We start from the raw sequence: 15150 nt of genomic DNA, 5'->3' as shown, positions 1-15150 counted from the left end.
CCAATGTTTTGCTGTACTGTTGTCGTAGGAATGAGAATTGGGTCAGGATTAGATTGAGTGGTTTTGGTTTGGGTTGGGCCTTGGCAGTAGGGACTATGGGTTAGTTTGGGGTTTAGGTTTGGGATTCAGTGTTAGAGCTGGGGTTCTAGGTTGTAATTGGGATTATGGTTAATGTTAGGTACTCGGTTTAAGGCTCGGGATTATGGCCCGGGTCCAGAATTAGGTCGGACGATTGGAGGTTAAAATCAAATAAATAAATCACAACTCAAAATTGGGGGGAACACATCTCACCACGTTGTGGTTCTCGTGAAAAAGACAACCTTGCACTAAAGGTTTGTAGCTCTTGGTTAGGAAGCAGGCGGCCCATTGGTCGACTGGTTAGCGTGTCAGCCTCACAGTGCAGAGGTGGGGGTTCGATTCTGGCTTCGCCCTTCCTTGGTGGAGTTTGCATGTTCTCCCCATGCCTGCGTGGGTTTTCTCTGGGTACTCCGGTTTCCTCCCACATTCCAGAAACATGCGTGGCATGTTAATGCAGCACTCAAATTTTTTCCTAGCTGCGAGTGTGAGTGTTCGTCTATGTGTGCCCTGTGATTGGTTGGCAACCAGTTCAGGGTGTGCCCCACCCACTGCCCAAAGACTGGCGGGATAAACTCCAGCATGCCCCGCGACCCTTGTGAGGTTAAGCAGATCAGAAAATGAATGGATGGATGGGTTAAGAGAAGATCATGTCTTTGACATCATTTTCTGTGAACACGGCAACCTGTCTTCCTTTTATGAAAGGCTAATACAAACAACGGCGGCCATAAAATAGCACTTTGTTGGCACTCTAAGGGCATTATCAATGTCCTGTAATGATTCCCATTATATATTCCCCATTGCTCCCTCCCTGTACACATTACACTTATATAATAAACCTGATTCTTTCCTGCCGCCGCGTAGCCCATTTTCAGACTGATGAAGACTATCCGAATACATAGGGTGCTCATCGTCATGCATGCAGACACAGAATAGGTAGACGCAACCGGGATCAAAAGCTTACATCCAACCCAAAGGTCTTTGTTGCTATGTGAGTCACTGGCTCACTCAATTGTCATGACGACCGAGGTAGGTGACATTTAGCATATCTGTTGCACACAGGAACTGGGAGGTATTGTCCCTCAGATTCATGAGTGTTCCTCACACTCTGGAGCTCAGAGACCATTTATTGATATGTGGGAGTCGCGCTATGCTACTTCTTATCAAGTTACAGTACATCATTGCCAGGCAACATTAGCACCCAGTACTTTACAAAGCTCCCTTCATAATAACTCTTCAATGAATGATATGGACGTGGGGGGTGGGATGACACTTTCAGCGGCTTGTTTTCCATAGAGAACATTACTGTAAATTAGTGGATCATATCACAGAGAACAACTGTACATAACGGTAGCTCAAATCTAAATGTAACAGGAGAAATACATTTCCACAAACATTTTACGGTGCCCCGGCACATCTACGTGGAATCGAAATCCGTATGAATAATCTCATAAATGTTATTGTATTTTTGGAGTACTTAGTCTTGGGTTCCGGTTTTCTTTTCCGGTTTGGGGCAATGTGGTGAGCAGGGTAGAGCCGTGCTTATAATGTCCGTTGGAAACGTGACACAAGAGCTAAATGCCCCACCATTTTTTCAAAGTACCGTAGTTGGGGGGAAGGAACAAAGTTGATCACAACCATGAAATAGTTTGTTACAGCCAAAGCACCTTGGCTAAAAGTGAAAGAGGATGTAGTACTGCAGGGGTGCCCAAACCTTTTGGATCGAAGATCTACTTTTCGATCAACTAACCTCCTGGGATCTACCCTTACCGGGGCATGCGCGCGCGCGCGCGCGTGTGTGAGAAACAGCTTGAAACGGAGGCATGCGACGCACTTTTGCAGCCTGTTAACTATCGTAGCTCACACGTACCGTTTTAAAGTGCTTCCCTGGGCCCTCCTGGATTCCTATTCTTTGCTCGTGCCCTCAGCGAATTGTACACGAAGCAAACTTTGAATGAGAATCATGACGATAAAAGATAGAGCACAACAGCTCTGATCACAAGCTGCAATTACAAACTGCTGAGCGCTAACAACTTCCGGTGACAATCACGCCACCGGAAATTTAAGATTTACCTGCTTTATTTTATTTGTTAAATTTTTTTTTTTAGTGAAAATGAGACTGATAAGATGATTAGGGTGCAGTGTATATTAACACAAAAAATATATTACTAACATGTACAAAGACACACAAATTGTTGTTTGTTTTTTTTCTCCTCGACACTCCTCGGATCTACTTGGGACCTGTCTTAGACCTTAGACCAGGATCGACCTAATGGGCACCCCTGTAGTACGGCAATTAAACAACAAAAAGTAGACTTAAGAATAAGAGAAAATGTTCCATCCATAAATTAGAATGTCAATCTAATGTGGTCTTCGCGTGATCTTCAGGTATTTGTCCAGGGATTTTAACCCTGTGGTCCATAGTGTTTCTGGGACTGGCATTGACACAGCTGGAGCGGGTTTCGGCTGTGCTGCTGGTTCTCTGGATGAACTGGAGGAAGTTCTCCTGCAAGGAGCCCTCGTGGCTGGAAACACCAAAATCCACAGGCTGGGTTAGGCAGCAGCGACGAAACTTGACCAGCTCCTCCCTGATCTGCCTGTTGAGCAAACCGTAGAAGAATGGGTTCACTGCAAATGAGGAGAAGGCGAGCCAGTTGACCGCCTCCTCTAAGTCTCCCGGGCTGCGCATGGAGCCGGTCAGAGACATTTGCAAGTGGAAGATGAAGTAGGGTAGCCAGCAAATCAAGAACTGACCCACAATGAATACTAAGGTGAGGGCTGCCTTGCCCCCGCTGAACGCCCTCTCCGGGGAAAGTCTCCGCGGCAGAGAACGGTTGGTGTTGATTATGGTGGTCTGGCTGCTGATCGAGTCAGTCCGACTTTTATCCGGGTTTGCGGCGGCCCACGTTGAGAGGGCGGGGACTTGTTGCAGGGCAGCCGAACGAGCGACCTTGTACACGGCGCAGTAAACGGTAAAGATGATCACTGAAGGAACCAGGAAACAGAGAACACTGTAGAGCACGGCGAATATTCCCCTGAGGCGGCTGTGGCTCGCATGGAGAGAGCAATGAGCTGCAGCAATTGAACTTTGGTTGCCGTACGCCGGCCATCCAAACAGCGTGAACAAAGCCAAGAGAAGCGACTTGACCCAGATAAGAAGCATGACACCCATCGCTAAATTGATGGTCATCTTGACTTCATACCGCATTGGGTGCACAATGTAGAAGTATCGCTCCACGCTGATGGCAGTGACAGTAAGAATTGATAAACAGATAAGAAACACATTGAGGAAGAGGTAAACCTGACACTCGAGAACGGTGAACACCACAGTACCGAAAAAGGGCGAGCTGGATATAATCCCCAGGGGCATGAGGAGAACGGCGCACAGCAGGTCCACGGCGCAAAGGTGGCACACGAAAGCGAATCTCTTGAGGTGTGGGGCCCGAGCAATGGCCACCATCACTACGATGTTGGCCAGCAAAGCGATAAGGTTCAGCGTCACCATGCAAAACAAGCCAATAAGGTCTTTGAGCTGCGACTGGGAGCTTGTGACCACGCCCACGTCGGAAGGAACTGTTGGATGTTGCTCCCATGGGGCGGTTGTAAGATTTGTCACCGGACGATTTGAGACAGAGGAGATCATGGGATCAAACTTCCCAGCCATTACTCTTCCATGACTTGATCCCTTCGTATTGGGGACGTCTTTTTGCCGAGATGTCCTGAGATCAACAGAGAGATAGTTAATATCACATTTGGCAGACTTCACTGGCTACACAAGAGCTCCATTCGTGGAATTTTTTCTCGCTAATCACGTTCAGGGCCAAAGGAAGCTGGAACATGGCGTGCTAAAAGTCAGACGGCACACTGGATTTGGTCCCCAGTCAATTGTACTCAAAGACAAAGAGCATTCAAACACACCTCCACTAACTAGGTGGGAATCGATTCTAAACGTTACGTGGAGCTTTTTTCTGCCAACAATAATTAAGAATAAGACGCGTCATTGCCTGCATAGCAAAAAAGGTAAGCACTTGTTATAATAATTACTTAACTCTGCTGTCATCACTCCTCGTTAGTATAGTGGACAGTATCTCCGCCTGTCACGCGGAAGACCGGGGTTCGATTCCCCGACGGGGAGGGCAAACTCTTTGCTAATTTCTCCATTGTGAGATAAATCAATGTTTTTCTTCAAATCCGAAACAAAATGTAAACTGTCCTGTACTGTCTATATTGTGGGTGTATATTGGCAGTCATACCTGTATATCACCACTGTATATCCATTTCTAGGTCGTAACTGCAATGCATTTTATTGAGAATAGTTTCGACTGTATCGCCTCTCTGATGAAGCCACTTAAATTCCCCGTACAGCAAAATTTAACACGCCACAGAAGAGTGTTGATAAGGCTATTTATTGCGAGGACAGCGATCTGCGTCTGAGCTATTATAAATAAGTCGGTGATATAAGAAAAGGCAACCACTTCTTAGCGTATATAAAATGAACACATACATTATTATGCTGTTTATACAGTATTGTGTTACAAAGTGCTAGTCACATTTATCATAATAACAAAAACGGTAGCTTATTCCACATTTTTTAAGCTAAGCATTTGAAATACATAATTTGGCTTTATGAAGTTAATCGTATGTCATTTCTATTGTTAATATCGTTTGAAAAGTACCCACCCATGATTTTCCGTGTGTTCTTCAAATCAGAAAAGATTATTTAGAATCCCGAGTCGTCAAATATTGGAATTGCACACATGATTCAACAGGACAAGACAAGACAAAGAAAGCTCGACGGTTCCTTGTGAAACAAACTGATCGGCAGCCTCCGAGCTGAAGAAGCTTGCGCTTGCATCACTGTCCCGACGCAACAGGTTGATTTCTCTCAGACGGCCTCCGGAGGTCCAAACCTTGGTAGATGTGTATTTCCAATTAAACAGCATCTGATCTCGAACTTCATTATGGCCGTCGCTTTATGATAGTCCTCTATTTTAGATGAAAAACGATGCCTCGTCCCTCTTCTCTGCCGTGCTCCTGGAGGGCTGCCATTCATGACTCGTGCTGTGTCTGGCACGGACTGACACGCATTGTATTTGGTGTGTGTGTGCCCAGTTTCCCCCTCTCTTCTTTCACAGTGACACACACTCCACTGTCCCCAGTCAAGCTCAGTCTTCCTTTGGGTCCTACTTCCCACCACTTTATACAAATTTGATAATTTTTTTAAAAACTTTTCCATGAAACAAAGCCAGTGGTCAGTCCCCACACGGCTGTGTTATTTTGACAAATTCGTGAGCAATATAAAAAGTGTTGACAATGGCTTGCTCTTTTTGACGATACATCAACCGCATTTCATATCCATCTCTCATTGATAGTCATGAGGTAAGAATACAAACTAATCACAAGCAGTAGTTAGAGACATACATTTATTGGTTCTAGCATATAGTGCAAATCACATCACAGCGTAATTGGTCATTCTACGAACACCACGCGGTGAGGCAGGAACCTCCAAAGTCGAACACAATCCGTTCTGTGACACTGGTTGACTAAAAACAGTATCAAAACATTTTTTACCACGGGAAATTACCTAAAGTGAATTCATTCCATCCAGGCTCGAACTGCCTGCCATTCCAAACGATTAGGAACTTCACACGATAACGCTTTATTCAGCATTGGGACATTCTTCACTCTCATACTAGCAAATTAAAACAATTGAAATAAAACTATTGATGACGCTAGACAACACAAAATGGAATCTAATGGGTAGCGAAAAATTTGGCATTTATGTATACGCGTAAGAAGATAGAACTTAATTCTAGCAGAAAATTTGGTTTGAACTCCAATTTCTAATCACGTTTGGGGGGTGTTCAACTTTGTAGGTTCCACCGTATCAAGGAAAGGCATCTATTTCCAACTTCGATATTGCTTTGCAGAACAGAAGCACTTCCTGGGCATTTATTTTTTATTTTTTTAGCAGCTCAAAAATATTGACAGTGCTTTATGATTAGTAGTAAAATTGCACTTTCTACCGAGTCCTCCAGTCAACACTTAATTATATAATGACAGAAGAATTTAATTATTCTAATCTATAGAATAATTGAGCACATTTTCAAGATTGCCAGTCAGAAATGCTTCACAGGCAGAATGCACATCAAGCAATGCATTAGAAAACATAAGCGAATATCACTCGATAATTTAAAGTGTCGATCACGATGACCTGCAGTCACCAGCCATAACATTAAGTACACCTGCGTCATTCATTAACCGAGAGGCAAAACAAGGTACGATTCATACTTCTATGTTTCATCAAGCAAAGGATTCATCAATGGAGCGAGTGCATGTCTGAGTATTAAAGTGCAATCCTTCACACTCATTATGTGTAGATTAACAGCACGGAAGGTGCGAACAAAGAAAATTGTGAGAGAGGAAACAAAAAAAAGCAAAGCCCGACATAGCGTGGCACACCTGTTTTTAGAGAAATGCCTTTCCCTGCCGTTACATTTTCAGCTCAAGCAGGTAGCGCAGGCGACACTGACTCTCTTTGTAGATGAGATATTCGCTGTTGCCGAAGCAGCTCTCAGAGTACTGAGACTGCGTGATAGGCTTACCCTGTGGGACGGCCACCTCCTTGCCCTCCAGGGTGATGAAGATGTCTTTGGACGGATCTGAAAACACAAATCGCTTGATAGAAATGAGTGAGTTTTGGGGTTGAATTAAATATTATTATTCCTCATGGATGTACCAGGATTGTACACATTTGAGAGATTTCACAACAATATGAAAGTTACAATTTCGCAATCAGAACAGAAACATGTTTTGGGATAAATGACTCACAAACGCAAACGGCCGAGGTGTGGTTTCTTCAAGACATAAAAGGCAAATAAAAAATCAAAAGTTGTTTAGTTTGCATTTGCCCGCACGCGGCATAGTTTACTCTAAGTGTATGAGCGTACAATTCCCTAATCGTAAATGGGACTATTTTTGTGAAATGTCACTGCGTCGACATTCATGACTCGAGCGTCGACTACAAACTATTTGAAGTCATTCAACCACGAGCTGCCACGACACAGGCGTGATCAAACTTGAAAGTACCTGGTTCCACTTGACCTCGTGCAACTACAGAATCGTATCCAGCGGGTGCCTTTTTCAAAGAAGAGTTGTCTCTGGTGATGGTGTGTTCTCTGCCGAGGGCCACTTCACTCAAAAACATCACGCCGGTATTTTTCGACGTGCGCACTAAAAATGAGAATGAAAGCCATTTTTTAAAAAATGTGGTCATTGTTACCACCATTTCAGATGTGTGACTAGTCCGTATTTATTTAGCCTTACCATAACATGCAGACTTGTAGTTTTCCGATGCAAAATAGATACCGCGACCGACACGGCCCCCAGAATGGGGCATTATCCTCAGGCCGCTCTTCAGTATAGCAGCCACGACGGCGATGTTAGTGCCATGCCACAGCAGACGGCGGTTCTCCAGGTCATCATTCTCTTGAAATCGAGCCCCCTGCGATTGTGCAGTGATAACTCTTACCGTCATTCCTTTGGATAAAGAGCAAAATACAGCCGAGATCCTACCTCAGTGTCTCTGTCGACTTCCCATACGTTGACAATTTTGGGCTTCTGATAGCCCTGGGTTTGCTTTAGGTATGTGTCTATTATCTTGAACGTTTCTGTGCTTTTGTCCAACAGAGAGAGTTTGCACTTGAGAGAATTGTAGTCCTGGTCAAGCGGGTCGGGGACAGTCTCTATCATCTCTTTCTGTGCCTTCTCTGTCTCTGATTTCAGAGTCTGAGCGAGCTCAATATCAGCCAGCACCTACAGGAGCATTCGACAATTCAGTGGGGGAAAGTCATCTGAAAGACGAGCCGCTAGATATTTTTTAAAAGATAATACCGTATTTTCCACACTAAAAGGCGCACTGGATTATGAGGCGCACCTTCAATGAATGGCCTATTTTGTAATTTTTTTAATAGATTGGACACGCCGCATTATGACGCAATCTACAATGCATCCACTAGATGGAGCTACGCTCAAAGAAAAGCCAACAGAACGATCAGATAAGAATAATAATAATAATAATACATTTTATTTATAAGCGCCTTCAAGACACCCAAGGACACTTTACAATAACAAAAAACACAAAACAATACGGGTTGAGCAGCGGCAGCCAAAACGCGCCAGCGTTCACTCAACCCGGAAGTCAGAAAGAAACCACAAGGGAGGGGGAGGGGGAGAAAAAAAAAACACGCTCGAACTACCCTCAATTTGAGGATAATTTGAGTTAGGCATATCGATATAGATATATGTATATATATACGACTGCAAATGAAAGTGAAATGTCAGCAAAACTTATTTAATAAAGCAGCGACACGGTTCACTTAACCAACAGCAAGTTATAACATTGACTCATTAACGTTGAACTCTCTTGCCGCGGCTCTATTTCCGTGTTGAACTGCGAAACCGATCGCCTTAAGTTTGAACTCTGTGTTGTAAGCTTGTCTCTAGCAAGGAGCCATTTTGGGGCTCGACATAGTACCGAATAGGCACACACAAGGCGCATCGGATTTTAAGGCGCACTGTGAGCTTGTAAGAAAATGGAAGGCTTTTAGGTGCGCCTTTTAGTGCAGAAAATACGGTAATAATAAAGAAAGAAAAAATTACCATCAGCATCTCTTTCTTTTTTTCCACAATGTCGTTGTTGTCAATGGTTGGTGGTCTGGTGCGACCGAAGTTATGCGGGATTGTTGTAAAAAACTTGGAGGAAAGTTCTTCAAGACGTGGCCTCCTGCTCTTTTGAGTCAAGGCTGCTTCAATTTCTTCCAGCACCTCAAAGCCCTTTGCAATTTGCAACTTGCTGAGCTTACCCAAAGGCATCTTCTTGACGTCTATCTCAACAAACACAAAGTCCACACGTTGAAATGATTTCAAGTTTGCATTGCCCTGTTCTAAAACGTTGTGGCATTCCAAAACTTGCAAATGACAAACAATCCTTTTTTCGATTCAATTGCAAATGTTCTATTTCTGTTGGACTTTCTACCAGTCCAACTTTCACGAAACCTTGCTGTGGGGACAAGACTTAAAAAAAAAAGGAAGCTGTGAAAGGTTGGCAAAAAATGGAAGATAGGCGGGAGGTAAAATCAGGCTTTGCAGTTTGTAAGGTCAGTCATAGAAATGTTTCACTGAGTGGCTCACTCATGTGTCTACTTTGAGAAACGATTAGAGTGCCTGAACCAGTCCATGCTGAAAAGGCACTGAGTCACACCCACCTAAGTTCATACATTCCATTGCCTCCTTGAACATATCATTGCTGAAAATGAGCTGGATGAGCGCCTGTGTAGCTTTGTCCAGGGTGCAAGGTAGGACGTTTTTAGTGACCTTGTCAGCCGTTCCATCAACACTGTCCACCTAACAAATGGGGGGGGGGGGGGGGGGGGGGGACAACAGTCAGATTTTGCTGATAATCGATGCGGTTTAAAAATGTTTCCGAGAAGGTCATTGTCAGGGCTCTGTGACATCAGGTTTCCATGTTTCATAGTCAGCCCACCTTGCATCTTAAAAATAAATAAATAAATAAATAAAAATAAAAAAATAAAAATATTACCTTGACCTCTGCATCCTGTTCTCCATCCACCTCAATCAAAGTGTACTTCCCAGAGTGAGACACAAAATTCATGCGATCACTCCAGTTGTTCTTGGTCTTGTCCTTAAACTTTTTTTCAAAGTCCTTCACGGCACTCTCAACGTCTGAAAACGTATTCAGTTTGAATTGACCCACCTCACCCTGAAGTTGGATGAAAAAGGAATCGGGTATCAGTTGCTATATCAAATAATAAGCGAAAAAAAATGCAATTCGATGATTTTCCATGATAGCTCAGCAGTACCTATCTAATGCAGGGGTGCCCAAATTGTCCTTAAAAGCCCCTATCCAGACAGTTTTAGATGATTCAAATGATCAGTACATCAACAAGCTTTACAGAGGGGGAGATATCGAAAACAGGCTGGATTGGGGCTCTCGACTCAGGCACCCCTGAACGAGCGCGTCTACATTCACGTAACTTACCACTCTGCCCCATCTGTTCCATGAATAGTACTTATTGGCAGCTTTAATGACTTGAATAACATAAAACTTATTATTGTTGTATCCAATATTCGTCTGATTGAGCATGCAGTCATAGTCTTCGTGCACCTGGAGGAAAACAATACAGTATTTGTTATTTAGTAGTGACTGCATCTTAACGACTGACTGGGCCTGGACATAAGTGGCTAACCTCTCCTTTGCTTGACAGTGAGCAGTGTTCGTCCACCTTCTTCTTTCCTTTGGTTTGTGGCCCTGCAGCCAGAAGAGCCTCTTTGGTCGAGGTGAATGCATCTTTGGGCTTCGGTAGTTCGGGTTCTGCCTTGATCTTCTTGCCGCCCGCTTTGGTAGCAGAAGCAGACCGTCTCTTTGGTGCCATGAGGATACTCTTTGAGTAGCTGAGTGAACAAACACAGCTGCTATGTTGCTAAAGAAGCCGCGATGTCCGGACATGTTCAGTCACAGTGCGTGTAACACGCGAATAAAGGCGTGTTGTTAGAGATGATGACACACACACACACATAAAAACAAAGAAGCAACTCACAGTCACTGCAGTGTTGAAGGTCTGACTTCGGAATTTGGGGAAGTTTTCCTTGTGTTGGTGTGTCAGGAAGAGGCGGAGCTGGATTTTCAGGCTTTCTTCCTCCATGCTGTTGTCAGTGACGGGAATCAGCCACCATGAGCCCACAACCGAGCTAAAATGTCGGCCTGCACCGCCACCTAGCGAGCAACTGGGGGAGTGCCCTCAACATTTGAAAACGTTTTAACACATTCAACTCGAACTTGGGTTTGCGATAAATAATTTATAATTCCAGTCAGATGAATCTTCATCTCACGGTTTGACCTCTATACAAATATGTACCCAATGTTTTGCTACATTTTATTTGCTAAAATGCTTGTATTTTTCATTAGAAATGAACTTTCCTCGCCGATATTTGTTTGTATAATGCCCATATTTTAGTTGTGGCCCTTAACATCTTGAAAAATAATGACGTTTTACAAGGTCATCCCCTCAAATTGGCACCCATATTGGCGTATTAAAACAAATTGAACACAAGATAGTATTGTTAAATCACGACTGCCGGGCGTTACTTTACCCAGGACTGAATCATGCTGCTTTTCCCCAGTACAGGATGACATTGTGTGCTTGTATTGTGATTTAAGTGGCTGTAGAATGAAGCTGTAATCTCGTAGCATCTTCTGGTGGATGATTTACAATCACTGCTGAATTTTAGCCAAATCTCCGTTTGATTTGAAGGCTTTGGTAGAAGATATATCACGGGAAACCATCTTGTCACCAGTGCTGTAGTCCAGGTCCTATCATAGTAATTATAGTCAGATTTTTACAGTGGATGAAATAAAAAGTCAACACACCCCTTTACAAATACCAGGTTTTTGTGGTATATATGTATAAAACAATTAGTTTTAAATAATTTCTCAACTTCTTCCACCATTAACGTGAACTGTATTAATCCAGTGAAAACAAATAATTTGGACAGGGGAAGTAAAAACAACTCATAAGAGTAATGAGTTTCGCAAAAATAATGTGCACCCTCTTATAACTGGGATGAGGTTGTGTTCAAAATGAACTAAAACACAAACACATGCACACGTGCCGACACGCACAGAATAGAAACATTGTGCATGGTTTATCCAAATAAAACACAAGTGAATTCTCGTACCGTATTAATAAAAAACATTTTATTTACATAAATGACAAGAAAGCACAAAATGTTCACCAAAATCTACATGAAAAACATCCCGTATATAATACATTTAACAGATTCACGATCATTGTTGCAGTAAAAACGAGGGCAGGACTCTATGTAACTTTTATTGGCATGATTTCACTTGGTCATTTATTTTAATTGAAAAACAGAAGAAAAGAATCGGGACATTGTACTCACAGCACTTTGAGGACAACAAAGTCAGGACAACTGTCCTCTTAAATATCTCAGACACCCGTTTGAGGACTAGTGGTTATATAATTGTGTTTACAACGCTTGGCAGAGTTACTCAGCTCATCTTCACAAGGAAGACGTCGTGGAGTCCACCACCTCTCGCCCGTGACACACCGTTGGAACGACGTTGGATGCTGATGCTGCAAAAAACAAAAAAAAACATGTAGAGATATATACACAGACACATGGCGAGTCTGTCCTCTCTGCCAACAAGTGTGCCACGTACCTTGAGAGAAAGTGGAGCCCGGGCCTGTGGTAACGCTGAAGCGGGTGGTGGCCACCCGAAGAGTGCACGGCAGGTCCACGGCGCAAAGGTGGCACACGAAAGCGAATCTCTTGAGGTGTGGGGCCCGAGCAATGGCCACCATCACTCCGATAAAGCGATACGGTTCAGCGTCACCATGCAGAACAAGCCAATAAGGTCTTTGAGCTGCGACTGGGAGCTTGTGACCACGCCCACATCGGAAGGAACTGTTGGATGTTGCTCCCATGGGGCGGTTGTAAGATTTGTCACCGGACGATTTGAGACAGAGGAGAATATGGGATCAAACTTCTCAGCCATTACTCTTCCATGACTTGATCCCTTCGTATTGGGGACGTCTTTTTGCCGAGGTCCTGAGATCAACAGAGAGATAGTTAATATCACATTTGGCAGACTTCACTGGCTACACAAGAGCTCCATTCGTGAATTTTTTTCTCGCTAATCACGTTCAGGGCCAAAGGAAGCTGGAACATGGCGTGCTAAAAGTCAGACGGCACACTGGATTTGGTCCCCAGTCAATTATACACAAAGACAAAGAGCATTCAAACACATCTCCACTAACTAGGTGGGAATCGATTCTAAACGTTACGTGGAGCTTTTTTCTCCTAACAATAATTAAGAATAAGACGCGTCATTGCCTGCATAGCAAAAAAGGTAAGCACTTGTTATAATAATTACTTAACTCTGATGTCATCACTCCTCGTTAGTATAGTGGACAGTATCTCCGCCTGTCACGCGGAAGACCGGGGTTCGATTCCCCGACGGGGAGGACAAGCTCTTTGCTAATTTCTCCATTGTGAGATAAATCAATGTTTTTCTTCAAATCCGAAACAAAATGTAAACTGTCCTGTACTGTCTATATTGTGGGTGTATATTGGCAGTCATACCTGTATATCACCACTGTATATCCATTTCTAGATCGTAACTGCAATGCATTTTATTGAGAATAGTTTCGACTGCATCGCCTCTCTGATGCAGCCACTTAAATTCCCCGTACAGCAACATTTAACACGCCACAGAATTGTGTTGATGATGTTATGTATTGTGAGGATAACGATCTGCGTCTGAGCTATTATAAATAAGTTATTCTTATAAGGCAAGGCATGTATAAGGCAATTAGCGTGTATAAATTGAACAAATAAATTATGGTGTTTATCCTCTGTCACAACGTGCTGGTCACATTTATCATAAAAAATGGTACCTTATAACACAATGTATTAAACTAGGCATTTGAAATACTGCACATCATTTGGCTTTAGAAAGTTAATCGTATGTCATTTCTATTGTTAATGTCGTTTGAAAAATACCTACCCATGATTTTCCGTGTGTTCTTCAAATCAGAAAAGATTATTTAGAATCCCGAGTCGTCAAATATTGGAATTGCACACACGATTCCACAGGACAAGATAAAGAAAGCTCGACGGTTCCTTGTGAAACAAACTGATCGGCAGCCTCCTAGCTGAAGAAGCTTGCGCTTGCATCTCTGTCCCGACGCAACAGGTTGATTTCTCTCAGACGGCCTCCGGAGGTCGAAACCTTGGTAGATGTGTATTTCCAATTAAACAGCATCTGATCTCGAACTTCATTATGGCCGTCGCTTTATGATAGTCCTCTATTTTAGATGAAAAACGATGCCTCGTCCCTCTTCTCAGCCGTGCTCCTGGAGGGCTGCCATTCATGACTCGTGCTGTGTCTGGCACGGACTGTCACGCATTGTATTTAGTGTGTGTGCGTGTGTCCACACAGTCCACTGTCCCCAGTCAAGCTCGTTTTTCCCTTTGGGTCCTACTTCCCACCACTTTATACAAATTTGATAATTTTTTAAAAACTTTTCCATGAAACAAAGCCAGTGGTCAGTCCCCACATCGGTATGTTATTTTGATAAATTCGTGAGCAATATAAAAGTCTTGACAATGGCTTGCTCTTTGTGACGATGCATCAATTGCATTTCATATCCATCTCTCATTGATAGTCATGACGTAAGAATACAAACGAATCACAAGCAGTAGTTAAGAGACCAGTGGCGATTGTTCTCGGACTGCAAGGAAAGCTCGGCTTCCCCTAAAATGTCAAAGAATAAGTGATCAAATACATGAATGTAAATTTCATTGTGTACATGTCATTAACTAAATATGTGCTACAACGTGCTCAACTTTTGTTCCGAATCAGCTTCTTCTTGCTGGTACGACGCGACTCCCTTCTCATTCATTCCACAGCTTCGCTGTGCTTTAAATGGTGGACGCGGAGCATCCGCAGAGCGTCTACTGCCCGGACGCCGAGCGTCTCGAGAGTTCAGGGTAGGTTGTCCCAATGCGTTGAACGGAGACGAGTCATTGGATACAAGTGTTTTTTGTCCCGCCCACGGACGCTCGGCGTCTTTGGGACCGGATGTCAGTGGGAGGGTACCGGACGCCAGGCTTTTCTGCATCAGATTGGATGATCTGTCTGAGCCTGTGTGCCAGTTTGATTGACATCGAAATGAGCCAATCACGACTTTTTAGTGTCGGCATCCGTATGAGCAATTTTTCAATTCGCATTCTGTTCTGAGTTGACTGCAAACTTCTCCTAATCATTTTAGCGACACTCTTTGTTGTAAACAACTAGCGACAATTTAATATTTTATTTCTGGTGGGTTTTATCGTAGTTCCTGTAGTTGTAGGACAATAATTAAGTCCCTGGAAAAGACGCGTTGTTGGTATGACAGGGTCACAGATCATTTTCTTGAAAAGGAACAAAGAGTAGAATTCACGTATAAATAAACGGACACATTTGATGAT

The 15150-nt window shown here is 43.4% G+C and overlaps 2 protein-coding genes, 1 long non-coding RNA gene and 2 other non-coding genes across 8 annotated transcripts; 2 read left to right on the top strand and 3 right to left on the bottom strand.

The window, feature by feature from the left end:
- Positions 1-1162: 1162 nt before the first annotated feature.
- Positions 1163-5332, bottom strand: gpr61l (G protein-coupled receptor 61-like). 4 transcript variants are annotated; one of them, XM_086117792.1, is made up of 3 exons: positions 4986-5332; positions 3409-3794; positions 1163-3060 (listed from the first exon to the last, which is right to left on the bottom strand). In XM_086117792.1, exons 1-3 carry the CDS (start codon positions 5309-5311, stop codon positions 2432-2434), a joined length of 1341 nt encoding a protein of 446 aa, XP_085973918.1. In that variant the 5' UTR covers positions 5312-5332; the 3' UTR covers positions 1163-2431. The 4 variants fall into 4 exon arrangements, with proteins under 4 accessions (XP_085973918.1, XP_085973920.1, XP_085973917.1 ...); XM_086117793.1 differs by having other exon boundaries at positions 2539-2672; positions 2830-3794; XM_086117794.1 differs by having other exon boundaries at positions 1163-3794; positions 4756-5332.
- On the top strand, positions 4139-4210 carry trnad-guc (transfer RNA aspartic acid (anticodon GUC)). The gene has a single exon. It is a non-coding gene; the product is annotated as a tRNA-Asp (tRNA).
- A 152-nt stretch (positions 5333-5484) lies between the features above and the next one.
- LOC147201379 (protein mono-ADP-ribosyltransferase PARP3-like) lies at positions 5485-10830 on the bottom strand. Its single transcript, XM_086117795.1, has 10 exons — positions 10695-10830; positions 10344-10548; positions 10136-10261; positions 9677-9856; positions 9342-9480; positions 8737-8960; positions 7651-7890; positions 7402-7579; positions 7165-7308; positions 5485-6737 (listed from the first exon to the last, which is right to left on the bottom strand). Exons 2-10 carry the CDS (start codon positions 10527-10529, stop codon positions 6568-6570), a joined length of 1587 nt encoding a protein of 528 aa, XP_085973921.1. The 5' UTR covers positions 10530-10548; positions 10695-10830; the 3' UTR covers positions 5485-6567.
- A 1001-nt stretch (positions 10831-11831) lies between these two features.
- Positions 11832-14164, bottom strand: LOC147201377 (uncharacterized). Its single transcript, XR_015101622.1, has 3 exons — positions 13685-14164; positions 12338-12726; positions 11832-12251 (listed from the first exon to the last, which is right to left on the bottom strand). It is a non-coding gene; the product is annotated as an uncharacterized LOC147201377 (long non-coding RNA).
- On the top strand, positions 13071-13142 carry trnad-guc (transfer RNA aspartic acid (anticodon GUC)). Its single transcript has one exon. It is a non-coding gene; the product is annotated as a tRNA-Asp (tRNA).
- Positions 14165-15150: the final 986 nt, after the last annotated feature.

Source organism: Hippocampus guttulatus, chromosome 8 (assembly GCF_054856545.1).
Source record: "Hippocampus guttulatus isolate MCC_2025c chromosome 8, RoL_Hgut_1.0, whole genome shotgun sequence".
Taxonomy (NCBI): domain Eukaryota; kingdom Metazoa; phylum Chordata; class Actinopteri; order Syngnathiformes; family Syngnathidae; genus Hippocampus; species Hippocampus guttulatus.
Note: the sequence above shows the minus strand (reverse complement) of the source record. Positions and strands in the feature narration are given on the sequence as shown.